The sequence below is a fragment of the Peromyscus californicus genome, unplaced genomic scaffold (assembly GCF_007827085.1).
Source record: "Peromyscus californicus insignis strain IS unplaced genomic scaffold, ASM782708v3 Scaffold_15__1_contigs__length_86483966, whole genome shotgun sequence".
Lineage (NCBI taxonomy): Eukaryota > Metazoa > Chordata > Mammalia > Rodentia > Cricetidae > Peromyscus > Peromyscus californicus.
Genome location: NW_026294447.1, coordinates 37,666,855 through 37,694,775, shown reverse-complemented (window position 1 = coordinate 37,694,775; position 27,921 = coordinate 37,666,855). Strand labels below are relative to the sequence as shown.

The 27,921-nt window shown below is 42.7% G+C and overlaps 3 protein-coding genes and 1 non-coding gene across 4 annotated transcripts in view; 3 read left to right on the top strand and 1 right to left on the bottom strand.

Annotated features, from left to right (window-relative positions):
* Snw1 (SNW domain containing 1) overlaps positions 1-702 on the top strand; it is a 30,799-nt gene extending 30,097 nt beyond the window's left edge. Inside the window, exon 14 of the mRNA XM_052738633.1 lies at positions 44-702. Within this exon, the coding sequence (XP_052594593.1) occupies positions 44-242 (199 nt within the window). The 3' untranslated portion in view covers positions 243-702. The remainder of the gene's footprint in view (positions 1-43) is intronic.
* Positions 696-7,420, bottom strand: Slirp (SRA stem-loop interacting RNA binding protein). Its single transcript, XM_052738635.1, has 4 exons — positions 7,287-7,420; positions 3,892-3,950; positions 1,223-1,330; positions 696-815 (listed from the first exon to the last, which is right to left on the bottom strand). The coding sequence occupies exons 1-4, from the start codon at positions 7,381-7,383 to the stop codon at positions 741-743; spliced, it is 339 nt and encodes a 112-aa protein (XP_052594595.1). The 5' UTR covers positions 7,384-7,420; the 3' UTR covers positions 696-740.
* Alkbh1 (alkB homolog 1, histone H2A dioxygenase) lies at positions 7,392-24,488 on the top strand. The gene is made up of 6 exons (XM_052738634.1): positions 7,392-7,671; positions 10,122-10,230; positions 12,190-12,352; positions 19,045-19,135; positions 21,115-21,308; positions 23,272-24,488. Exons 1-6 carry the CDS (start codon positions 7,489-7,491, stop codon positions 23,699-23,701), a joined length of 1,170 nt encoding a protein of 389 aa, XP_052594594.1. The 5' UTR covers positions 7,392-7,488; the 3' UTR covers positions 23,702-24,488.
* On the top strand, positions 13,176-13,310 carry LOC128111359 (small nucleolar RNA SNORA58). The gene has a single exon (XR_008218606.1). It is a non-coding gene; the product is annotated as a small nucleolar RNA SNORA58 (small nucleolar RNA).
* Positions 24,489-27,921: the final 3,433 nt, after the last annotated feature.

Below are 27,921 nucleotides of genomic sequence, written 5' to 3'. Positions count from 1 at the left end.
GTAAAAAAAAGGTAGTTCATGACCTCTTCTCTTTCTCCCCTAGGTTTGTTCCTGATAAGGAGTTCTCTGGTTCAGACCGTAGACTGAGAGGCCGAGAGGGACCAGTTCAGTTTGAGGAAGATCCTTTTGGTTTGGACAAATTTTTGGAAGAAGCCAAACAGCATGGTGGTTCTAAAAGACCCTCTGATAGCAGTCGCCCTAAGGAACATGAGCATGAAGGCAAGAAGCGGAGGAAGGAGTAGATAGGCCTCTCTTCAGAGCAAATGAACTCTTATTCAACAACCTAATGATGCAAGTCATTGGGAAACCCTTTGTAAATGATCAGGATAAAAACCAAATCTGGGCGATAGATCCCAGCACTACTTTTTACTCCAGGAGATGGGGGGGTTGAATATTCTACTTTGGATTAGTTTTTTTAAAGAATGGGTTATGTTTGTGCTTCTCCCATCATGCGGCACTTATAGGAAATACTGCCCTACACAGAATGAAGACCACTTCCTTGTGTGTGACACCTACTAATCCAGGGGTAATATTTTGTGTAAGAACTTTATTACCCCAAAACGGTGAGTAGGATAATGTCCGCATACTGGAACTATGCCACCAAACATATTTGCCCTGTCGTGCTGTTTGACCTCGCAGTGGGGAAACTAAGGTCTTGCTTAGTGCAGCTCTTGTTTCAAATAAAAACATTGAGAAAAAGTCTCAGTTACTTTTATTTACTGGCTAAGACAATAATCATCTCAGAAGTCTTTCTCTTCGTCAGATGTTTGAGCCTCTTCTTGCAAAACTCTTGGTTTCTGAGCTTGAACATGGATCTGTAGGGGGGGAAAAGCACTGTGTAAAAAGGTAATGCTTATCAGAAACATTAAAAGCAGAATTTACCTATTTGTAAGGATACCATTTTATTAGAGACTCAGGTGGTTGGTGTCTTCCCTCTGGTAATCAACTAAAACTTCCTCATCTGGGGGAAAGGCAAGATGTCAGCCCATCTGCCTACACTGTTTCCACCCTTCTGCGTTAGTACGCCTGGGCAAACTGTCAGAGGGTCTTCCATGGGGATGAACACTCAGTGGAGCATGTGCTTCTCTTATATGTAGCACTCTGGATTCAAGCCCTAGCACCAAAAATAACAGGGTCTTCATGTACTTTCCTCATCGACCTTATAGGACACCAATTACTTTTTAAAAAGTGACATGGAACAAATGTCAACAGAAATACTTACCTTTACTCCATCAATAATGTGCTTTTCCTGCTGTAGTGCATTCTGAAGTTCTTCCTTTGAAGAAAACTGAACCCAACCCATGCCTCTGTGAAAGCCAGTCTCTTTGTCCTAAAAGTGAAAATATAATGGAAAAGGATTAACTAAGAACTTGATAAAGTTTCCATTAGCTTCACCCATATAAGGCTACCAACTTTTTCATTCACCAGAATTAGATCACAGACAATGCATATCAGTAACCCTTACTACATACCCTCTTGGTTACCCAAGGCTAAATCCTAGCATTCTGCTTGTCTACTGGCAATAGAGGAAACAGGAATAAAGCTTCCCCTATCTTTCTAGATGCAGATCAGAACAGTACACTTAATATAGTCAAAAGGTCTAGAAGCAAACCACTAACGGTAAAAGGAAACAGACCACTGAAGTACTCATTTCATTGTTTCCTTGTTTCATAGAACCACTTACTGCAAGCTGGAAAAAACCCCAAACCTAGTTGCATCTGGTCATTTCTGAGACCAATGAACTTTGTCACTACTACCTCTGTCATCGTATGCTCAGTTTTGATGTTTATGTGCCTGTGTAAATGTATGCCATATGTACATGGGTAACCATGGAGTCCAGAAGAGGGCATTAGATGCCATAGAACTGGAGTCAGAATATGTAACTTAGTAAGACAAAATGTGGGCCGGCGGTGGTGGTGCACGCCTTCAATCCCAGCACTCAGGAGACAGAGCCAGGTGGATCTCTGAGTTCAAGGCCAGCCTGGTCTACAGAAAGATCCAGGACAGGCACCAAAACTACATGGAGAAACCCTGTCTCGGAAAAAAAGAAAAAAAAAAAAAAGAAATGGCAAACATGATAAGACACAGACAGCTTCCCCAATCAGGTTATATGGCAAAGGGAAATGGGCTATCACCAGTATGATGTTATATGTGACTGTCTTAACATGCTAGAGAAACACCTTTGCTGCCAAACTGGAACATGGTGGCACATGCCTGTAAGCCCATCACTTAAAACTGAGACAGGAGAATTGTGAGTTCAGGAATAGTAATTTTGAGGACACCTTGAGCTACATAGTGAGGTCTTGTCTCAGAAACACAAATTTTAAAAGAATTTTGCCAAGCTGGAGAGATTGTTCTGTGTTAAGGGCACTGCTGCTATTCCAGAAGACCTGAATTTGGTTCCCAGAACCAACATAGCATCTCACAATTGACTGTAACTCTAGTCCTAGGAGATCCAATGCTGGCTTCTGGGAACACTATATACATGGTGCACAGGCATACGGGCAGGCAAAGCACCCACACAATAAATACAATTTTAAAAAAGAATTTTGCCAAGTACCTCAGGGGAGCTTGGAAGTCATACTTTTCCCCCTTCTGAACCTCTGATGAAGCCTCAATCTACATCTCTGAAACCTTGAGCAGAGAACCCAGCTAAGTTGTAGCCATGTGTTGTATTTAGCCATTATGCTTAGCATAGTATTAATGCAACAATAAAAGTTAACATAAATGTCTATGATATGCTAAACAAGGACAGCGCCAGTATACATGCTAACCTGAAAGGAGGGAGGGTCAAGAGGCCCTGACCCTCAGAAAATAACTACAGACAACTGAGGAATGCTGAGAGCAGGAGAAAGTTTTCCTCAGGGACATACACCAATTGGTTATCCAGTACTGAACAGTCAGCCCTGAAAACATACAAGTAACGTTATACAGACTAAGCAGGTTGTATGTGTGTGTGATGCACACATGCTTGCACACATACACTCACACCAATGAAAAGAAAAAGATACCAGCCAGGTGGTGCATGCCTTTAATCCCAGCACCTAGAGGACAGAGGCAAGTGGATCTCTGAGTTCAAGGCCAGCCTGGTCTACAGAGTGTTCCAGTACAGCCTGGGCTACACAGAGAAACCCTTGAAAAGAAATAAGAGGGGAAAAAAAATAGCATGAATTTGAAAAAGAGTAAGGGGTGGCCACAGGATACATGGGAGGGGTTTGAAGAAGGAAATTATGCAGGGGGTGGAGATGGTTCAGAGGTTAAGAGCACTGGCTGTTCTTCCAGAGGTCCTGAGTTCAATTCCCAGCAACCACATGGTGGCTCACAACCCTGTATAATGAGAACTGGTGCCCTCTTCTGACATGCAGGCATACATGCAGGCAGAACACTGTATACATAATAAATACATCTTTTTAAAATTGTTAAAAAGGAAATTATGCAATTTTAGCATAATTTGTTTGTTTTGTTTCTGGAGACAGTGTTTGCCTGTGTAGCCCTGGCTTGTCATAAAACTCACTCTATACACCAGGCTGGCCTCCAGCTCAGAGATCCGCCTGCCTATGCTTCTTGAGTGATGGATTAAAGTCATGCACCACCACCACCAGCAGCTAAAAAAATTTTTAGTTAAATATCTGTGATAAAGTATTGTATGCTTTAATCAGTATCACCCACAAGTTTATCAACAGATTTTCTGAGAGTTTCATTCCATTAGATAATGTATTTTAAATGCTGATAAAAGAAATTAAGAATTAAATGATAACATTTTTTTTTCTTCTGGCAGTCTGAGTCTGAAGATCAAACCCAGAGCCTCATACATACGAGGCAAGTGCTCTACCACTGAGATATGTGCCCTCCCCACCCCAAACAGTTTTTTGTTAATGTTTTAATACTCACAAAAGGTAAATTACATCTTTGTATACGGCCAAACTGAGCAAAGTGTTCTCTCAGCTCACCTGTAAGAAAGAGAAAGCATATTAAAATAAGTTTGTGTATCTTGCATTCGCTATTGTAGATTGTAGATAAAAATCAGAAAGAGCCCAGAGTTCCTGAACTTCTTTACATTCCCTGAGTCTTAAGATTCCAAAAGCTACAGGACTGACTGTTGCTATAAAACAGCAGATCTGGAGGTGTGATGGGAACATGGACAGATAAATGGCTGGCCAGGCTGCAGTCTCCATCCTCAGGAGATACTCTTCTCACACCGGGTACGGCACTGGGTGTGTAAAGACAATCCCTGTAAGCGGAAGGTATAAATCTTCCAGCCCAGTGTCCTGCCAGATGCACTGGAGATTTCCAAACAAAATCTCAACTTCCTGGTCTTCGATCAGTCCTACCTATGCTTCCTGCCTTATTTGCTTTTGCTGGCCTAGTTGCTATCAAGTACAGCAAAGTTAATTCTGTCCTATCCTGTGGATTTCCATCCTTGTGTCTGTGGTTCTCATCCATATGTCAGTACTCTTATCTCCTCCAATCTAAATTATAAGGTTTCTTTTTTTCAGGCCGAGCTAAATACCTCCACAGAGTATTATTTTATCGAGCTCATACTAGAATACAATACTCTTCCTGTGAGATCTCAAAAGGTTCACAGTACATGATCTTAAAGATAAAGCTGCACAATCTCTCGTCTACAGTGGTTGTAGGTTTACATTTTAATATTGCTTGCTTATGTCCCTGTGATGATCTGAACGAGAACAGCCTGATTGATATCATAAAAGGTTCCCACTTCCAATAGCACCACAGGCTAGTAACCCAAGTCCTTAGCATAGGAGCCAACGAGAGACATTCAAGGTCCAAACCATAACACTGCAAGTGTTTTCTAGAATTTTTATTGTTTTTTAAAGACTTATTTTATGTATATGAGTACTCCATCTGCATGTATGCCTGCATACCAGAAAAGGGGATCATATCCCACTATAGATGGTTGTGAGCCACCATGTGGTTGCTGAGAATAGAACTCAGAACCTCTGGAAGAGCAGCCCAAGCTCTTAACCACTGAGCCATCTCTCTAGCCCCTACTATTTGGTTTTAAATATGTATGTTTGGTGCTATTTTGCCTAACCTCCAGTTATTTTGTTCTATGAGGCCCTGATCTTTCTGACCATTATGGCCTCTCAGAAATTGTTTGCTTAATGAAAGGATGAACTGAGGGAAAAAAAATGTTTCCAAGTTGCAATGTTACTGAGTTTTAAAGATTACAAGGCAGCCCTTATGGCATGCAAACTTGAATCTACTAGATGCTGGTGAAAATCCTCAGCCTTTCTACAAAGTTTAAAAGAATATGCCTGGACAGTGGTGATGCACGCCTTTAACCCCAGCACTCAGGAGTCAGAAGCAGGAGGATCTCTATGAGTTTGAGACCGGCCTGGTCTACAGAGCAAGTTCAAGGATAGTCAGGGCTACACAGAGAAAGCCTGTCTCAAAAAAGAAAGAAAAGAAAGGAAAGGGAAGTACTATAAGAAATAACACTATAGTGGGTTTGGCATTCACCAAGATGGAGCACAGACCCTATTTCTAGTCATACTACTACATCTGAGTTTTAAAAAAACAACAACAGGCCGGGCGGTGGTGGCGCACGCCTTTAATCCCAGCACTCGGGAGGCAGAGCCAGGCGGATCTCTGTGAGTTCGAGGCCAGCCTGGGCTACCAAGTGAGTCCCAGGAAAGGCGCAAAGCTACACAGAGAAACCCTGTCTTGAAAAACCAAAAAAAAAAAAAACAACAACAACAACAACAACTAAGAAATCACTATATTCTATACTTTTAAAGGGGCTGATCTTTACATGAATAACTACCAAAAAATAATCTTGGATTTTAACTTTGGGTGAGCAAATTAAAAAAAAAAAATTAACCAGGCATGTTAACTCACCTATAACCCCAGCACTCAGTCTATAGGTAGGCTAATAATATGAGATCCTGTCTCAAAATAAATAAATAAAGGCTGGAGAGATGGTTCAGCATTTAAGTGTACATACTGCTCTTACAGAGGACCCAAGTTCAGTTCTAAAGACCCACGTGTCAGTAGAGTTCACAAATGCCTACTACAGCTCCAGCTCTTGTGGATCCAATGCCCTCTTCTGTACTACACGGAGAAGAACCTTTATTCACCTGCACGTATCCACATAGACATATATACACATAAATAAAAACTAAATATAAACTGCAGCTGACAGAAATCAAAGGTGGTGATTTTAGAACTAACTAACCCTCTATTGCCAGACTAGCCTTCTTCCCTGCACTTCAATTTTAACCATGCAGATAACTACCACTAGTTAAGTACGTACACCCTAGCATAAATCTACTGAGTTTACACATAAACTCTTTTAATCCTTTCTCCATTTCTATGTCGAGGTATTACTGATTCCACTTTTTGGAAAATTAAACAGGCTCTCTTGTAAGATCTTACATTCAGTTCATTATTCCCATTATTAACAAGTAATTCGGATTATACAACTATTAAAATGAGTAGTTTGGAATTCTAACTCAAGCAGTCTGACTTCAAAGTCCACCTCTCAACCACAAAATACAACCTCCACCTATATGCTGGCCAGAGACCTCACTAGCTGTTCAAATTCACACACTGCAACTTTACTCTTCATCTTCTCTTAGTTTGCGCCTCCTAAATTCTAATCCTAAATTCTAAAAGCACAAGTCATCTATGCCAGGAATCTGGAATGTACATCTTTCTCCTAAAACCAGCACAAATGCTATCAATTTTATCTTGAAAAACTACGTGCTTCTGACCCCTCCCCCTTGACCAGTTCCCGAGTCCAAGTTTTCATCTTTGAACGGAATGAGATCTCCTTTTCTCTCATCTTCACCCCTACATTCTTGCCGCTTTAAAGCCAAGCTCCCCTGAGGTCAAAATAGCTCCCTCTGAATTGTAAATGTCCAAGGAAGCAAATAATAAATCTTTCCACCAAATCATTCCAAATCACTGGGTAAGGTCGATTCGCACCCTAAAAGTTGTGGGGTTTTTTTTCTTTCTTGGGGGGGGGGTAGTGGGGAGGTATCCCTAAACAGTTAAAAGGAAACAAAATTTTCCGCGCAGTGACTTGCTCAAGAGCAAACCACTTGTGCTCGCTTCAAAAAAAGATCAGTATGGCCCCTGCTCAAGGATGACACGCAAATCTGCGAAGCGTTCCATTAAAAAATTAATTAATTAAAATTTAAAAATAAAAAAAAAAAGCAACCCGCCTGACCTAACCCATCTACCACGCTGACTTAAGTTCTCTACAAGGTTTAACGAGTTACTTCAACATAAAAATTGCGCCCTTCATCTCCATCACTCACCCGCCGCCGCGGTCCACGGAATTTTTCTGACAAAAGCAATATGCCGACCAGCACGCGCTTGCAGCGCCATTGCCCGACTCACGGCGGAGACTGCCATGTTAAAACCTGAATGAGTCTAGACCTGGGGTCGTGACCCCGGAAGGACCTCCCGGATCCCGAGCTGCGAGTTCTGCTTCCGGGTCAGACTGTTCGCAGCCTCGACATGGGGAAGATGGCGGCGGCAGTGGCTTCGTTTGCCACGCTGGCGACCGAGCCGCGAGAGGACGCCTTCCGGAAACTTTTCCGCTTCTACCGGCAGTGCCGGCGCGGGACGGCCGACCTGGGAGCGGTCATCGACTTCTCGACGGCACACGAGGCCCCAGGCCCGAGGCCCGGCGTGCCCAAGGTACGAAGGGAGGAGTCGTGCGCGCCGCCCCGCGCGCCTGGCGTCCTGCTGGGCCTCCCGGGACTTCTCGGCCTCCGGGCCGGTTATGGAGGGAACCCTTGCTGGACCTGGGCGCCGAGCTGTACTGCTCCCCAGCTGGCTCGCCGCCCGCAAAGTGCTCGGCCGCTTCCTTCTTCCTGCCGCCATTTTCTCCGCAACCCCCGCGGCCTCGCTCCAAAAAGCCTCGAGGTTGCTCGCACTTCTTTGAGCTGTCCGCTTAACGCTAATGCGTTATTTTCTGTAAAATCCGACAGGACGTCTTCTTGGACGTCAGGCTGGCTCCACAGTTTCACATAAAACCTGCCATCGAATACGTCTCAAGCTGTTAAACGGTTGGGCCGTGAGACTCGGCCCTCTCTTCTCTGAGACTTAAAAAAGACAAAAGGTCGTTGTAGGATTTTGAGATACTCCATCCACGGTGAAAATACATGTCAAGAAATCTAAAGCCGGACGGTGGTGGCGCACGCCTTTAATCCCAGCACTCGAGAGGCCGAGGGAGGCCTGGCCTGCAAAGCGAGTTCCAGGACAGACAGAGCTGTTACACAAGAGAAACCCTGTCTAGAAAAACCAAAAAATAAATTGTGTTTATTTTATATATATATATATATGGATTTGGAGAGATAGCTCAGCAGCTTACCGCTGTAGCAGAGAGTCTGGGCTCGATTCCCAGCATCCACGTGGCGGCTTATAGCCGTCTGTAACTCCAGTTCCGGAGGATCGTACACCCTTTTCTGACCTCCACAAGCAAAACGCTCATGCGCATAAAATAAATTTAAAATAAATCTAAACAGCCTACATACCCTATTTGTTTCCCCTTCCTAAGAAGAAAGAGAACATAATGAGAGCAGAGGGGAAAGCTGTAGTGGTATAATGTATATTTTCCTTAATCATGTTTTAAATTTTTTTTTTTTTTTGGAGGCAGAGTCTTATTCTGTATCCCAGGCTGGTGGTGGCTAATGAGTTCAAGGTCAGCCTAGTCTGCAAATCTAGTTCCCAGGCAGCCAGAGCTACAAAGAGAAACTCTTGTCTTGAAAAACCAAAAGGAGAGAGAAATCATGACAAAATATTTTATCAGCCATAAGTATAAGTAACTAGAAAACTTAAGTAGGTCAAGTCTCTCAGAAAGTTCCAGATAGCCATTTTAAAGAGTGATGGACCAGACATGTAGCTCTGTGGTGGAGTGCTTGCCTAGCATGTTCAAAGCACTGGATTTGATTTCCCAGCAACACAGAGAAAGAAATTTTTTGTTTTAAGTCTGCTTATACACCAGTCGTTTGTTGGAATTTTGTCGGGAAATCTCCATGCTTGGAGGTTGTTAAGACAAAAGTTCATTTCTCAAGCCAGACGTGGTGGCACACATCTTTAATTCCAGCACTTGAAAGCAGAGGCAGTGAGGTCCTGTCTTCAAAAACCAACAACACAGAAGCAGTTCACTTCTCTTTGGGGTGGGGGAAAATTGAATATATTTTAAGGCAAGCCGAATCGATTATTCATGGAAGAATGAAGTGGGATTTTTCTCTTTGTTTTCTTTATATATATATGTATATATATATATATATGTATATATATATATACATATATATATACACATACATATGTATGTGTATATATATATGTATATATGTATTTTCCTCTATGTTACCATATTGGGTTTTGTTTTAGTTTTTAGTTCGAGTAGTTTAGGTTAGTTACAGGGTTTCTCTTTGTAGCCCTGGCTGTCCCGGAACTCACTTTATATACCAGGCCATCCTCAAACTCACAGAGAATTGCCTGCCTCTACTCCAGAGTGCTAGGATTAAAGGTGTGTGACACTGTGCCCAACTACGTACTGGGTCTCAACTAGTGTGATATCATATCTACTATAAGATACTCTTATGTGCAAAGAAAACTTTATGCACTCCTAATACTTAATTTTTTTAATAATAAAAGCAAAGTTCTAGCATTAGTATTTTATCAAAGGTTAACACTTTCAGCAAATGGGGCCCTAGTGTTTTATGGAAATAACTTTTTCTTTGTGGTTAGAGAACTCTCCATTTTCTCAACATGCCTGATATTTTCCTATTGCTGACTATAACAAGTGCCTCAGAAGCAGTGTTTTAGCACTAACCAGACTAAATAGCATTGTGACCTGAGATAGTCCAAGATAGCAAACACTTAAATTACTAAAGTGTGTTCTCATAGGAAAGGGTTGTTTGAAAGTTAAAAAAGAAAGCCCAAACTAGTTTATTCCAATTATCTTATTAGCACTTTATTTTGCAGAACTGTATAATCTTTGTTAGAATACAAATGGGGAAACTAAGGCCATGGGTCAAGTAGGTGGGAGAGCTGATACTAAGAACCCATAGTGGAAATCTCTTGGGAGGGTTGACCTATGACAGTGTGCCCTCTGACTTCAGTTTCTCTCCTCCCAGGTGGTCAGATTTCATCTGAACGTGTCCTCAGTGACTGAGCAGGATGCCCGTAGAGCAGGCCTTCAGCCTGTGAGCAAGTGGCAGGCCTATGGGCTCGAAGGCTATCCTGGTGAGTCCAGTCAGAGACTGGAATTACTCAGTCCTCCTGATTTCCTAGGAATGAGTGGTGAAGACATAAACAAAGAACATGCTGAACACCCTGGAGCATAACCTATTTGTGCCTTCTCTGGGTTATCTGTTTACTGCTTCCAAAGAGTAGAGCAACTCAGAAGTGGATGTCAGATCACTGGAACTGGGAATCCAGACCAGTTTTCTGCAAGAGCAGCATATACTCTTAACTGCTAAGCCATCTCTCCAGCCCCTGGGTGTATTTATTTTTATTTTATGTGTATGACTGTTTTGTCTACATGCATATATATACACCAAATGTGGGCCTATCTTTCCAACCCCGAGAGGCTGCTCTTAAATTTCTAACTTTTTTTTTTCCTTCGAGACAGGGTTTCTTTGTGCAACAGCCCTAGTCGTCCTGGAACTCACCTTGTAGACCAGATTGACCTTGAACTCACAGAGATCCTCCTGCCTCTACTTCTCAAGTGCTGGCATTAAAGGCGTGTACCACCACACTCAGCCCTTAAACTTCTAACTCTGAACTTACTGTTTTCAAGGTCACAGTTTTCTATTGGCCTGGGCCTTGCTGCTGTATAGATTGTTCAAGGTATAAGCTGTTCAAGCCCACTTCTGTTTCATGTTGTCAGAAGTGACATGTCTGCTTTTTCGGGATTGTAGGGTTTCACATCACTTGGGTTAGTACTTCATTGTGTTCTTAGGGGATTTCCTTGGCTTTCAAAGCCATTGTAAGCTGCATTTAATAGAAGTGTAATATGCAAAGCATGGGAAGGTCTCCTTTTAGGGTGATCAGAGGATTTTGTTTACTTCTTGATCCGACTTATTCTGGAGGAACTCTGTGTGCCAAAACCTGTTTTTACTGGAGGAAACAAAGTCTGGGGAAGAAAAGATTTGGGTGGGAAATGGGACAGCAGGCATCAAACATTTGAAAAATGGCTATACACAAAGGAAGAGAAGCAATGGAGTGGTGGTTAAGGCATAGGTTTTGGATTCATACCTGGCTCCACTTTGTACTAACTGACATAGGACAAATCTCTTCCCTTGCCCTCAGTTTCTTTAAGCATAAAGTGTGTGTAAACAAAGGGCCCACCTCAAAGCTAGCAGAGTAGGGGATGGGATGAATCGATCAACCTATTATAACAGGATCCTATCTTTAAAGCCAAGAAAAAGAAAACTGATTTGGAGTTGTGTGTGTGTGTCAGAACCTCAAAACAATGCAAATTAAAGAAAGGCAGATTTGTAACCCATAAAAGACGTTTAGAAGCTTAGAGATATAGCTCAGTGGTAGTGTTTGCCTGGCATGCTCAAGGTCTTAGCTCAGTCACCATTACAAAAAAAGCCAGGCAAAATAGCAGACGCCTTTAATCCCAGGAGGCAGAGCAAGGCAGATCTCTGTGAGTTAGAGCCAACCTGGTCTACACAGTGAGTTCTAGGACAGCTGGAATTACATAGTGAGATCCTATCTTGAAAAAACCGTTTTTTAAAAAAAAAAAAAAAAAATGAACTTATCTGAAATAGACTGCCCAAAGAGGCACTAAATTTCCAAGTTACTTCAAAGATGTGAACTCTGTCAGATGTATTCTTTTTTATCTGTTATCTTGGACCTTAGTTTAAATCGAGTATTAGAGGTAGCCTTCTGTACCTGTAATAAGTGAAACAGACTTGGAGGATTCTTGTGTGACTGTAATTGGTATGAACTTTGAATTCTAAAGTTACTTTAGGACAACACCATTGACAGCTAACCTTTCAACTTGTTTGTTCTTGAGGATATTCCCAAAGTCAGATTTTTATATGGTGTCTCCTGTTCATCATAACTTGGTTTTTCATTAACTTTAAGTAGAACCAAAGGATATGGGAAGTAAATGACAGAATAGTGGGTGTAAGAAATGAAAAAAGAAGCAGAACAATTGCAAATCTCCCCCCCCCCATCTTCTTTTTATAGGATTTATTTTCATCCCAAACCCATTCCTCCCAGGATGCCAGCGGCACTGGATAAAACAGTGCCTTAAGTTGTACTCCCAGAAACCTAATGTATGTAACCTGGACAAGCACATGCCTAAAGAAGAGGCCCAGAGTCCGTGGGAACAGAGCAAAGAGTTCCTAAGGTAAATCTTAACAGCCAGAGGAAGATCCTTCAAGAAACTGCTTTGAGTAAAAGTGGATGCATTGGTTTCCCCCCTCATCTCGGCACAGCACTGTCCTGTTCTTCCCTAAGAACATTTGGGCAGATGCTTTGACAGTTACAGTAACTGAGATCCATTTTAAAGAGTCTTGTCATAGCTTAGAAACCGAGTTTATCCACATCGTCCTCACATGGTCTGTTTTTAAGTGTGTTCCTTTGTAGACTTGTAGGAAAAATATCACTGGTAGCACTTACTTCTGTTTTACATGGAGGTGCTACTGCTAGCTTTTTTATGATGGGTCAGTTGTTGCTCATAGAAGAGCTAGTGTGTGGATCTTGATGTTTCAGCTTTCATTCCACAAATACTCACTGGAGAAATCAGTTGGATACCAGGCATGATGCTCGGCATTAGAGACACTTTCCTTATGCTCAGGAATTATATACAGGAGTGATTACAATAGAGCTGGGGAAACGTTACAATAGTGGGAAGCACTGGAGAAACACAGGAGGAAATAATTCTTCCAAGCAGCATGGAAGTATCCAAGAAGAAAAAGTGGCTTTTTTTTTTTTTTTTGATACAATTTTTAATAATTGTATCTATTGATCTATTACCCACCCCATCCCGACAATTTCAACTATTCTTCAGAATGATTAGGGATTCGCCATTCAGAATAGTAAAAAGTCTGGTTAGCAGTATTCATCAGACTGAGCAGAGATGGTATTTAAGAGCATGTTCTGTGAAATAGGAGCACAGGGCATGTACGCTGGAGTGTTAGAGATTCAAAAGAAGTTAGGAGACATTTCCTAGGCATATCCGTAGACCTTGCCTGACTCAGCTCATGGCCAGGCAAGGGGGACAGCGTATGCAAGAGTAATTGGAGTTCATGCAAGTTCTAACCAGCTTAATCAGTAGCTGGGTGAATTGCAGTACTCCAACATTCTGTTTCTGCCACCTGACAGTTTTCATGCCAGAGAGTGGTGATGTTTAACCTCTGTCTCTTTATTTCCGTTCTAAAAGGGAAAGCCAAAAACATTTCCTGTCTTCTATGATTTCTATAAAAGTGTGGAAAATAACACATTTAAATAGATACGTTGGCAGTTACAAGTTTAGAGTTTATACTTTATCATGAGAGTGGTCTCTTGCATGGCAAAGTTGGAATAATTTATAAAATTGCTTCCTGGAAGCCATGGGTAAGGTAGACAAAACAGTAAGTGGGCATGGTAGATGGAGTAGGACCAAATTGTACAGGGGTTAGCAATGTAGGGCACAAGCTCTGGGGTCAGATTGCCTGCCTTCCGATCCTCGCTCAGCTCTGTAGTAGCTGGGTAATCTTGGACAAGTTGTTTTGTTTTGTTTAACATTTCCCTCTGGTTTCTGTGAATGTATGTGAGAAATCCTTAGAAGATGCTTCTTGAAAATATGTCCTCTTGGTGGCCTATTTGCCCTTCATGCCATAAACTATCGTGCTGCTTCTAATGGGGGAAGTACAAGATTTTCTTATGTTCAAAGGGGGAGAAAATAACTAACATGTAGCAGGTTTCCGTTAAAGCCTCCTGTGTCTGTAGCTTAGTGTATGTGTAGGAGCAGTGCGGGAAGCCTTTCCTGTTCTTCAGCTTTCAGTGCTACCCTTAGACCTGAGGGCAGTGTAAAGGAAGAGCGTGACTGAATAAAGTTAGAGTGCTTAATATCTAGACCAGCCTGTATTCTCAAATAATTTTTTCTTTGCCTTCTGATATATGACTATAGAAATCACAGCTGCCTTCTAAGATAGCTCAGATGAACCTCTGTAATATATCATCCAATGGACAATAGGGAGATATATTTTTTCATCTAATAAATTAGCAAAAATAAAAATGGTGGTGGTTATACCCTATATTGTCAAGACTGGAAGAAACTGATAATCTGAGACATTGTGCTGGCAGCATTGAAAATGGATTAGGTCTCTGGTTCCCATCCTGCCACTGTGTGATGTATGTTTTCATTTCCTCACGTGGGAAATATAGGTGTTGGATGGGATAAGCCATCCAGGTGTTTGAGTCATCTGTCAGCGTCCTGTGAGCAGTACAATAACACTCCACTTCCAAAGTCTGTCAGAGTAGAAAGGGTCCACTGTCCCGGTACTCCCCCAGAGATTCTGATTGCTCCATCATCCTCCCACATTGAGAACCAGCAACAAGAGGGCCTGAGGATCCTTCGACTTTTGTCACCTTAGAACTCTGGCCAGTTTAAATAGGAAGTGAAGATGGGGTAGGTGAATGTACTAGGAAAACAGGAGTTGACAGAATGATTGCATTGCACTTCTGTGCTTTGTTCAGGGATGGTATAGCTAGAGTCTTACACAAAAGCACAGTTAGGGCTGGAAATACATCTCAGTGCTTGTCTAGTCCCTGGTTCTTGAGTGCAGGGTCGGTGTGTGTGCAATATTTAAGTGCAAGTACCTTTATGAGCAGGAGACCAGATCAACAGTCATGGCCTGTCCCAGAAGTAGGGTATAGCCATTAAAAGACCTTAAATCCATCTCTTGGAAACAAGGTAGGTATTAGAATCAGATTAAACTATCATTTCTCACTATATTTAACCCAGCCACCTTAGTCCAATGTGCTTTTTGCCCCTTTTCAAACCTTTTCTACATGGAATGTAGAATTCATGTCGTTTTTGTCACAGCTTCTCATCTGAAGTTCAGTTCTGATGAAGCTACACAGGGTTAGCACAAACTTTGAGACGTCGGTCGGGCTTGAGGTCATTCTAGGCTACTCATACTGACGACCACTGATTATAGTTCAGGGGCGTTCGTGGCCCCTTCGTGTTCAGTAACTCACTAGATCAGCCCCTACACCTCAGGAAAACACTATGCTCTCACTAAGTTGGGGCCAGACAAATTAAGACTGTGAGACCAGGTGTGTGCCCTTCACTGTGGAATCAGGGCATTTTGCCTTCACAGCACACTGGTGTTTCTACCAGCCAGTGAACTCCCAAGTTTTAGCATCCAGAATTTTGGGGGTTGCATTTTGTATAGTTACTACTGATGTAATCATTAGTCATGTAGGCTAGGGAGGTGACTCGACCCAAGTTCAGTTCCCCAGAACCCATGTGTTTTGTTTTCTTTTAATTAAAAGGAAGAAAGAAAGAGAAAAGCCAGACAGGCCTTGCCTACTTATAATCTCAGGACTGAGGAGGCAGAGACAGGCAGATTTCTGGAGTTCACCAGCGTGTTTGGTAAGTTCCAGGGCAGAGAGAGACCCTGTCTCAAGAAAGCAAGTTTGGGGCTCAAAGTGATACCACACAAGCTGAAGGGTCTGGATTCAACCCCCATGCCCACTTTTTGGTTTTTCAAGACCAGGTTTCTTTGTGCAGCCCTGGCTGTCCTAGAATTCTCTCTGTAGACCAGGCTGGCCTTGAACTAAGCAATCACCTGCGTCTGCATCCTGGGTGCTGGGATTAAAGGCATGCCCCAGCACCGCCTGGCAACTGTACCCACATTTGAAAACAAACCATGGTGGCACTCACTTGTAATCCTAATGCTAGAGAGGTACGTACAGATCCCTGCGACTCACTTGCTGGTCTAAGCAGTGAGCCCTGTGTTTCACTGAAAGAGATACTATCAAATAAAAGCGAGGTGAACACCTCTTCGTTTATGGCACCAAGCTGACCTCTGGCCTCCATGGGCATGTTCATCCACACACATAGAAGGGGCACTTACACCTGATTATATACAAGTCATTAACCACATGATTGAATTCAGTCTGGAGGTCCAACTAATACCACTTAGCATAAAACCTCACTCCTCTGATCACATGGTTGGCTTTTGTGGGATTACCAGCCAACATCCTGAATCATCACTCCTTAGCATAAACCCAGGTGTGATGCAAGGCGCCACCATGATTAACAGTGGGACACTATCAGGAAATCGTGAGGGTTTAGGGTGAGTGTAGCTCTTGCTACATACATGCATGTAGGTTCTTGAGTCTTATCCCCAGGACCAGGAATAAAAAAGAAATTTCCTTCCCAGAACCAGAGCAACAAATCCTTTGTTACATGACACCATCATGGTTTTCGGTTTGGGGTGTGTGTGTGTGTGTGTGTTTGTTTTGATGTAGTATCTCTATGTAGTCCTGGAGCTTGCTATGTAGACAAGGTTGATCTTGAACTCAGAGATTCTCCTGTATCTGCCTCCCGAGTGCTAAGATTAAAAGTGTGTACCACTATGCCTAGCATCATGTATTTAGAAATTTAAAATTATAGCCTATAAGACCTAGGTAGTCTGATCTGGCTCCATGATATTTCTAATTTATTTCCTACTGTTCTTTATCATTTACTTCTCTATAGCCACCCTGGCCTGAAGTGCTGTTCCTTAAACACATCAGGCTTGCTTCCATTCTTTGTACTAGCTGTTCTTGCTATATTTGTTGTTCATTTGTTTTCTGAGACAGTTTGCCTATGTAGACCAGGCTGGCCTGACTCAGAGCTTCACCTGCCTCTGCTCCCAAGTGCTAGGATTAAAGGTGTGCACCACCAAATGTTTCTTAAAACAGGGTCTCACTTAAATATTCCTGGCAGGCTTTGAACTTGTATTCATTCTCCTGCCTGTGATCCCAAATGCTGGAATCACAAGCATACACCATCAAACCCAGGTTTGGGGTTTGAGGCCAGCCTGGTCTACATAGAGAGTTCTAGGACAGCCAAGAATAAGCAGAGAGACCCTGTCTCAAAACAAAAAGTATAAGGGGAGAAAAATATAACTCTAAATAAAGTAGCTTAGCTTTGGTTTTTATGTGTAGCTTCTGAGATACTTTGTATCCATATTTGTGTGTGAAAACTTTATCATTTACACTCTCCATGTAGACACAGAATTGGTCCTTTCCATTTTTCCCCCATGTAAAATTTTGGTTGGTGGGCTGGAGAGATGACTCAGCAGTTAAGAACATGCACTGGTCTTGCAGAGGGTCCAAGCTCCTAACCACCTATATATAACCCTGCTTCCAGGGGATCAGCACCTGACCTCCAAAGACACCTACATATGAATGTGATTAAAACCAGTACAGCAGAGGAGGGAACAAAGCACAGAGGGCAGCTGGAATGTGTGAGACCAAAGGTCTCTCCAGTGTAGGAAGGCTAAAGGGTATCAGGGTAATGGGATGATGTAGTATGAGGAGAGGAGGAACCAGAAGGAAGGCCGGTTAGAGTGTTGGGAGGCCCTTTTCCTGCATCATTTGATTGTGCCTGTGTTTCTCATGGACCTTAGAAGACAGGCAAAACTGCAGACTGGAAGTGCATAATGGTATAGAGCAGAAGCTGGAAGATTAAGTGAGGCGAAAGGGTGTTAGCGATTACTGTAACACTGTGTCTTCACTTGTGATTGAGAGAGTCAGGTGAGACAACTGGAAACCCTCAGACTGAAAGAACATGGCTCTGGGGACAGAAGTTTAAGATCGGGTTCAGACCAGCCTCAGTGATGGCTTAGTGGTTCAGGGCACCTGTTGATCTCCCAGAGGACCCAGGTTCAAGTCCTAACACTTGCACCCTTGTAGTTAACAGCCATCCATAAATGCAGTTCTGGGGTATCTGACGTGCTCTCTGACCTCCCTGGGTACCAGGTGCACACATGGTACACAAACATATCCATGCAGGCAAAACATGCATACACATAAAATTAATAAATCTTAAAAAAAAAATTGGAAGATCGAGTTCAGTGGAAAGGAAGGATGAAAGAAAGCTGTGGGGTCTCTGAGGAAATAGTTAAGAAAGACAATTGCCATGCCTTAAAAATGAAATAAAAAGAAAAAAAACCTTACAGTAGGATGCTGGCATTATTTTGTCATAGGTTGGTGGCTTACCAGTGATTCTCCGCTTTTTGTAGGGAAAGAGAATGCAACGCTTGCTTATGGGGCCCAGATTGCCCACTGTAGAGTGGACAACTGGTCAGTTCATTTCCACACAGTTAGGGTTCACTTGAAAGCAATGGTATTATAACATGATTGCTGAGAAAAATGCCTACACTAACATAAAGCACTTACTTAGCCATGACAAAGACAGAAAACTGCTGTGTGAGCACATTGACAAGGGGAGAAGGTGGCCAGCCCACCTATCCATCATCTAGTGCCTGCAGAAAGTGTCAAGGGCAGAGAGCGTAACATGCTTCTGTTTACTGTGAAAGCCAGTAATAAGGGCCATGCATTTTTGAAAACATTGAAAATTATTTTGGTTAATTGGATAAAGATTTAAAATTAAGTTAGATGCTAGCACCTCTCTATTCCAACTTAAGAACAGTGGTGTACACCTTCAATCCCAGCACTCGGGAGGCAGAGGCAGGCAGATTGCTTAAGTTTGAAGCCATCCTAGTCTACCTAGTGAGTTCTAAGCCAACCAGGGCTACATAGCAAGATTCTGACTCAAAAAAATGAAAACAAAAATCTCAACTCCGGTCTCTCTTTTTTTTCCTTCAAGACAAGGTTTCTCTGTGTAGTTTTGGAGCCTCTCCTGGAACTTGCATTATAGACCAGGCTGACCTCGAACTCAGAGATCCACTGCTCACCTCAATTCAAGTCTTAATACTCTTAATGTCAGCTTCCTTCTCAAGCCTTGGCTAACAGCTTAGACTAAATGCATAGACTCTACAGAAAGGATTGTTGTTGCCATTTAAGATGACTAAATTCTCTTGTGTACAATCTTTACAGGTCTAAAGAAGTGAATAAACGGAGACCCCGGACTTTACTAGAGAGACTACGCTGGGTCACGCTGGGGTACCATTATAACTGGGACAGTAAGGTATTGCTTCATTCATTTGTTTTACATTTATAGGTTGTTGGACCCATGTAATTGGATTTCTTCCTGAACAAACTTGAAATACCACTGCCATAGCAAAGGCTGTCAGGAGCGTGAATTGGACCATTTAGGGGAGTGACTATGACTTATTGCCTCCTTTCTGTATCTCTTGGAGAGCCGGGAGTGGTGGCACACATCTCTAACCCTACTTATAATCTCGGGGGGGCTGAAGCAGGAGGTACACTAGTTCAAAGCCATTTTGTACTGTAACAAGACCCTGTTTCAAAAAGTTAAATTAGGAGCTAGAGAAAGGCTTAATGGGTAAGAGCATTTGTTGCTCTTACAGAGAACCCAGCTTCAGTTTCCAGCACCCATATGGTAGCTTATAACCATCCTTAAGTTCCAAGGTATTGATACCATCTTCTGGCCTCTGTGGGCAGTAGGTACATACATGGTACACAGACATAGATGCAGGCAAAACACACATACATATAAATCCTTAAAAGCTTAGAGTAATTGACTAATGCCTGTGAAGTCTTTACAGCAGTACCTCTCTGTGCTAAGCAGTTAGCTATCCTAACCCAGAAAAGCCAGTCAGTGCTTTTAATGATGTTTTCATTTGCTCTTATTATTTTTATATACCTCAAGGTTACCCTTTCTTTACTAAGAGAATGAGAAGTGAAAATGATCAAAAACCACATGAGTATTCAGAGAAGAGCAAAGACAAAAAAATGAAAATGGGGAGGAAAGTTTGTCCAAATATAGTAGACAGTTAAAAGGGCCCCAGGGGCAACACTAGGACAGCAGCCCTGATTTGTTTATTTTATGTGCATTGGTGTTTTCCTGCATGTATATCTGTGTAAGGGTGTCAGATCTTGGAGTTACAGGTGGTTGTTAGCTGCCCTGTAGGTGCTGGGAATTGAACCTGGGTCCTCTGGAAAAGCAGTATTTGCTCTTAAACACTGAGCTATCTCTCCAGCCCTAACCCCCGATTTATTTTCCAAAGGACCAAAGCTTAATAAAAGGAAACTTTAGGGTCATGCCTTCCATTTTAGGAATTAAGTAGAAAGTCAGGGCTATGTAGAGATAGCCCATCTCAAACAGAAAACAATTAAGTAGGGACTTGACTTATATGCTGTTGAATAAATTTTTAAAAAACAAACAAACAAAACACTAAAAACAGAAGTTCCAACCAACCAGAGAAGCCCATCCACACAGACACTATAGAAAAGCGTTTTTTGCACCTAGAGTTGGTTCCACTCTGGCCAGTTTTGTGACTTGGTCCAACTAGCTGCACCAGAACACCAGTGGAATTGGAAGACAAAAATTGGGTCTTCTGAGAAGACTTTAGTTCAACTTAGCACAGAAAGGAGAGAGAGCAAAGAAGCTTCCGACCTCTGCAGATATGCACAGCCCAGAAAGCCCGACTCCAGTGGCCGGCTCGTCGGTCTAGGAGGGCGTGAGTGTTAAGAAAAACAGAAGCAGGCTGGGCAGTGGTGGCACACACCTTTAATCCCAGCACTCGGGAGGCAGAGCCAGGCGGATCTCTGTGAGTTCGAGGCCAGCCTGGACTACCAAGTGAGTCCCAGGAAAGTTGCAAAGCTACACAGAGAAACCCTGTCTCAAAAAAAAAAAAAAAAAAAAAACAAGAAAGAAAGAAAAACAGAAATAAATCGAGAGGATAAATGGCTGAAAAAGGAGGTCCTACCTTGGCTATGATTAGACTTAATCCAGATGTTTTGCACCTGTCACCCTATCAGATTGACCAGGCAGATGAGTATCAAGCCAGGTTGCAAGCTGACTTGTGGATCTAAATGGTTGCTGGGGAGGGAAGAGACATTTTCTTCAGTAATAGCCACTGGTAATGGGTGGAAGGCTTCTTAAGTGCCTGTGTTAATAGTGAGGCAAAGGATTTCATGCCACCATTTCCTATATTCTGAGATCATTGTTTATTTTTCTTGTTTTCTCTACTTTTACCAAAGAAATACTCAGCAGATCATTATACACCTTTCCCCTCTGACCTGGCTTTCCTCTCAGAGCAAGTTGCTGCTGCCTGTGGATTTCAGGGTTTCCGAGCAGAAGCAGGTATCCTGAATTACTACCGCCTAGACTCCACACTGGGGATCCACGTGGACAGATCTGAACTAGATCACTCCAAACCATTGCTGTCCTTCAGGTAACTGAATTCCAGGGATTTCAGGTGTTTGTTGTTTTTTTTTTTTAAGCAAAAATTTAGTTTTTTAATGAGAAGTACTGTCATTGCTGTGTGTAATAAGCACATTAGATGGCCATAACGCGAATTGAACCAGGCTTTTTGGAAAAGTGAAGCAGAATACAGAGTAAACGCAAATCCTGAGTAGTTCACCCTCTGTCCCCCTAAACAGAAGGTTTAGTATGTGCAAAGAGTCCATAGAATCTCAACAAGAAAGGACCTTTCATTAATTGTCTTGAAAATGAAGAAATTAGAAACATAGTAAATGACTCACAATTTTATTGAAATACTGAATTTTTTTTAAGATTTATGTATTTATTATGTGTACAGAAGAGGGTGCCAGATCTCGTTACAGGTGGCTGTGAGCCACCATGTGATTACTGAGAATTGAACACAGGACCTTTGGAAGAGCAGTCGGTGCTCTTAACCTCTGGGCCATCTCTCCAGCCCTGAAATACTGAATTTTAAAAGAAAAGATGCATCAATAAAACTTAGAGAATGTTGAAACTCAGTTCTTGCTTTATGTATCTGCTGCATCACGGTTTATTTTATAACAACTCTGTGAGCTGTCATAATAATGTATGGGATCATGAGAAACACAAGCCAGAATAGTTTAAAAGTGATGGCTTTCGGGCTGAGCAGATGGCTCAGTTGGTTAAGTAACTTGCTGCAAGTAACAAGCATGAGGACCCAAGTTCAGACAAAAACACACACACACACACACACACACACACACACACACACACACACACACACACACACACACCCGCCGCCCCCCACCAACCCATGTAAAACTCTAGGCATATGAAGCAGAACATACCTGCAATCCCAGTGCTTGAGAGGAAGGGCAAGATGGATCCTGGGATTCCAGGCTCAGTGAGAGATCCTGTCTCAAAAAAGAGTCTGGTGAGGCCTATGAGATGGCTCTTCGGAAAGGCATTTGCTGCAAGCCTACGACCTAAATTCAATCTCGGGACCCATGGTGAAAGGAGCGAACCAACTCCAGGAATTACCCTGATTTCTCACACGTGTATAGTAATTTTTCCAAGGTGGGCTGATTTTTTTTTTTTTTTTTTAAAGATTTATTTATTTATTATGTACACAGTGTTCTGTTTGCACGTATCTCTGCAGGCCAGAAGAGGGCACCAGGTCTCATTACAGATGGTCGTAAGCCACCATGTGGGTGCTGGGAATTGAACTCAGGACCTTTGGAAGAGCAAGCAGTGCTCTTAACCTCTGAGCCATCTCTCCAGTCCCAAGGTGGGCTGATTTTAATAAGAAGGGTTCATGAGATGGCTTAGTGGGCAAAGCACTTCCTAACAATCCTGTTGGCCTGAATTTGATGCTCAGATCCTACAGTAGAAGGAGAGAACTCCAACACCCTCTGACTGCCATGTGTGCTCCATAGCTTATTCACACACCTATTAGATGCACACACAGAAATAATAATAATAAAGTAGAAGATTAAGAGATGCAGAGCTAGACAGGTGATTTAGTGGTTAAAAGCACTGGCTGCTCTTCTAGATGACTGAGGTTTGATTCTCAGCAGCTACATGGTGGCTCACAACCATTGGTAACTCCAGTCCCCGGCTCTCCGGTTCCCTGTTCTGGCTCTGAGGAAACTAGGCACACACGTGTGCAGACATATATGTGGACAAAATACCCATACACATAAAAAATAATTTTTAAAAAAGGATAGAAAAGGAATTATGGAAGATGTCAGCATTAACCTTTGGCCTCCACACAAGGTCACACAGATCAAAAATAGATAAGGATCATGAGGTAGCTCAGCAGGTGAAGGCACCACCAACTCAACCTGAGTTCAATCAGTGCCAGTCTGAAATGTAAAAAAGAATGCAGTTGGCAGTAACTTTCACAAGTATAACTAATAACAAACTTCTGTTTTTACTTTGACCTTCTTTTGTAGCTTTGGACAGTCTGCCATCTTTCTCCTGGGTGGCCTCAAGAGAGATGAGGCCCCTACAGCCATGTTTATGCACAGTGGTGACATCATGGTAATGTCGGGTTTCAGCCGCCTGTTAAATCATGCGGTCCCTCGAGTCCTTCCCCATCCTGATGGGGAATGCCTGCCTCGCTGCCTGGAGACACCTCTCCCAGCTGTCCTCCCAACCGATTCGCTGCTTGAACCCTGCTCTCTGGAGGACTGGCAGGTGTGTGCCGCCTATTTGAATACTGCTCGAGTTAATATGACTGTCAGACAGGTACTGGCCACAGGCCAGGACTTCCCTTTGGAACCCATGGAGGAGACAAAAAGAGACATTACTACAGGTGGTTTGTGCCATCTGGATGAGCAGAGTAACCCAGTAAAACGGGCAATGCTAAATCCTGACAACTAAGACTTGGAGGTTAGCTCCTGTTGCCATGTGCTCTAGCCCCAAGGCAAGCCACACACAGGCAGGGAAGAAGTCATCCGCCATGCTGTTGCCTGGGCACATCTTGGAGTAAACTGATTACAGTTGGCTCAGAGAAGTGTTTGACTAAGTCCAGTTCTGGTAGGTATGATAATGATCCACACGATTTCTCAGCCTCTGCTGTTACCTCTGTGGGAGGAAGAAGTGAGTTCTTATGTCTGTGGTGTGTCACAACCTCAGGGTTTATTAATAAGAAGTAATGTTTTCCTCCCAGCAACTTGTGATTTGTGAACCAGCAACCAGGATTCCTAACTCCTAGTCGTCATCAAATTCCATGTTTGAGCTCTTCACTCTTCTCTGCTCTTAGAGAGGAATCTTATGCACATGAAGACAATGGAATTAAAGTGTCCCTCAGGAGCTGGAGCTGGCACTTGATTGGATAGGCACATGCCTACCATGCACTAAGTCCTGGGTTCAACACCCTGTACCACATAAATCAGGTGTGATGCAGGCAGTTCAAGGCCAGCCTGAGCTACATAATACTCATCCACACAAAGTAACCCCCTAAAGAAGTTAGTCACCCATAGCCTTTGCTTAAAGAGATAAATACAGGTAAACCGAAGAAGGAAAGGGGACAGTAGTCTCTGTGGCTTTTAGGTTTCTGGACTCTTACTGGTTGGTGGCTTTTTAATTGGTTTTGATGGACTAAGAAAGTCTCTAGTGTGATTTGTTAACTGTTTTCTCCATGAATAAACACTCCATCTTAAAGATCTGTATCTGTCTTTGAGAGTGTATCAAGGATTCACTTTTTCATTTTATTTGCTATATTGTTCATGCTGTTGAAGCCAGACTGTCCCCAGAGTGTTGTGGCTGTCATAACAGAACACTCTGTGACAGTCACTGCTCTTTTCTGATGTCGCCAATTTAATGTCATCTCCATGGGGAGTTTGGATGTTAAAAGGGAGTTTGGTGCTCCTTTCTATAAACTGGATGTGCCTGTTAGTGAGGGAGACTGGGACTGGCTGGAAGTGACGCCACTGCCTGCTGTCTGCAGTGTGATTCTCTGCCCTGTCCCCTCCTCCATTTGTCTGCACTTGATTATTGGGTTCATTTGGTAACAGCGGGTACAGCATTTTTTGTAAGGAGCAAAAATTAATACAAATCGATTATGTAAGCTGGATTCTAAAATTCGTGCATCATAGGAAATTTTTATGTAACTCGCCCCTGGGGAAATTTTCTTAAGTTTTCCTTGATGTCCATTAAATGTGACCCACCTGAAACCAACAAGCTGCTGTTTGGTAAATCCAACACAAAGTTTATCCTTACTGTTAAGACAGACTCTTTAGACAAAGGCATTGGCCTGTGTTTAGGAGCAAGTGGAAATACGTTAGCTAAGAACAGGGACCTGTCTCCATCCCAAGCTCCTGTAGGGAGCATGCTTAATTAACTTACAGGCCAACAAACTGCAACCCAGCTCATTTTGTTGCTGTCTGCAAGCCATTTCTCAGTGGCTGTGAGTTGTGGGGAAGGGGTCATAAGAATATGTTCACATGGGGCTGGAGAGATGGCTCAGAGGTTAAGAGCACTGACTGCTCTTCCAAAGGTCCTGAGTTCAATTCCCAGCAACCACATGGTGACTCACAACCATCTATAATGAGATCTGGTGCCCTCTTCTAGCCTGCAGGGATACAAACAAATCTTTAAAAAAAAGAAGAAGAATATGCTGACACATAAAACTTCTATGAAGTACCAGCATCAGAATTAATTTCTTGGAGGGGTGGCTGGAGAGGGGACCCAGGAGTTAAGGGCCCCCTTGCAAAGGACCCAAGTTCAGTTCCCAGGACCCACAAGGCAGCTCACAAACACCTGTAACTCCAGTTCTAGTGGATCCAACCCCCTCTTGTGGGTCTGGTCCCTGTGAGACACACATAGTTACAAGAGGCCAAACAAACATAAAAATGAAGTTTTGTTCTTAAAGACTTGGGGAATAAGTCTCTGCAGATACGATGTGCACCTTGACAGAACAGGTCTAGCCTCCTAAGAAGCTACACCTGAAGAAAGGACCAGTGGGAAGCTGTTTTTAGTTAAGCTCTTTTGTCACTTATCATAGGATAGAATTAAAATGCAGCGTAGATCGTAGAATTGGTATGGTATCAAGGCACGAACAGTAGAAATAGGAGGACTGGCACCATAGTACTCTGCTAGTGAGAATGTGAATCACTGCCCTCGAGTGTTTGCATTGGATAGCACAGTCCCAGATTGTATCCTCTTTTCCTCTCGGGTACCGTTGAGGAAATTATGTGACTATTCTAAATGTTTTCAGAGGTGTGCCCTTGGGCTGAAATAAATTTCACTTCTGGGAACTGAGTGTACAAAAGTCATCAGAGCCATTCAGGAAGGCTTTTGTTCAAGAATGTTTATCAGAGTGAAGATTTAAAACAAGTCACATGTCCAGCAGCAGGAAGTGGCTAATCAGATTCGTGTTTCTCCACAAATGGTTCTAGAACTCTTCTGACTAGGCAAAGCAGCTCCCTTCCTGGAACTGTGCTCCTGCAGATATACTACGCCCATATACAGAAAACGAATAGCCTTTTCAAGGGCAGTAGGAAAATGGGGAACTATTTATATTTAAGAGAAATTCTGATCAGTAATTTATGCAGAGCAACATTTGTTTACAGAATGTAATTTTTTAAATTGTTTGGTGTTTTGCCTGTATATGTGTGTATTCCTGGTGTCCATGTTTACATACTAAAAAAAAAAAAAGTAAAATGTGTTTTTTGTGCTTCCCTGTACTGATTCACATTGAAAATCCTAAAATTCATTCTTTAAAAAATAAAATTTTATTCTTCTAAAAGGTGGTAAGTTAATTTATGTATGGGTTGTTGTGCCCAGATTGTGACCCCCAGAGAGACCACCAAAGACAAGCATGCCGGAATGCAAAAGCAAGGTTTAATTTCGGGATATCCAAATGCAATACAAGCCTAGGCAGGGACTTCGTCCAATACACCCAACGGAGTGGAGGCTGGAGGAAGTGCCCGCCTGTCTGCAAGCTCAGTTTTTTTTTTTTTTTTTTTTTTTTTTTTTTTTTTTTTTTTCAAGACAGGGTTTCTCTGTGTAGCTTTGCACCTTTCCTGGGACTCACTTGGTAGTCCAGGCTGGCCTCGAACTCACAGAGATCCGCCTGGCTCTGCCTCCCGAGTGCTGGGATTAAAGACGTGCGCCACCACCGCCCGGCCCGCAAGCTCAGTTTTTAAAGGGAAAAATCACAAGGTTACATCATTTAGGGATGCTAGTACAGATACAATTCTGATTGGCTCGCTTCTAGGGACTTCTAGAAATTACTTGCAAGGAAGTGGTTGCCCGCCACCATTTCTCATTGGCTGCCCTCAGGTGGGGGCATTTTTATGGTCAGTTACCCTGGAAACCAGGGAGAGGACATTCCATAGTCTGGCAGGCATTACCTCGGGACTATCTTGTGACTCTGTACTTTTACACTTCCTGGTTTCTGGAATCTGAACTGACTGGTTTTAGTAACTCATGGCCTGTACCTAAAAGGAGATATCTCAGGCCTTAGTTTTAGGGTGAAAGCATTTTGGTCTTATTTCTAAGATGGTTCATTTTGGTCTCACATGGGTGTTTTGCCTGCATATATGTCTATATACCACCTGCTTGTCTGGTGGCCTGTGGAAGCCAGAGAGAGTGATGGGTTCCCAGGAATTGGAGTTAGAGATGTTTGTGAGCTACCATGTGGATGGTAGGAATCAGACTCTGAACCTCTGGAAGAACAGTAAAGTGCACTTAACCAGTGGGCCATCTCCCCAACCTGAAAAGCATAACTCTTAAACTTGGCAATTCTACCTCAGTCGAAATTGAGAATGCAAATCTAGGAACAACAGCATTGTCTAGTAAAAAGACTAGAAGATGAAGTTATGTTTAAAAGTGCCAGTACCATGCTAGCTACAGTTGCACACACCTTTTCATTTCAGCACTTGAGAGGTAGAGGCAGACAGTCTACATAGTGAATTCCAGGACAGGCGGAGCTGTACACAGTAAGAGTCTGTCTCAAAAAAGCAAACTCAAAAAGTACCAGTATCCTTTTGTGAGGAATACTTAACAATTGGGAGAACTGCTTAAAATGTTAAGAAAACAAATACTATGCGCTCAAAGTATTTTTTAGAGAGCTGGAGAGAGGACTCGGCCGTTGA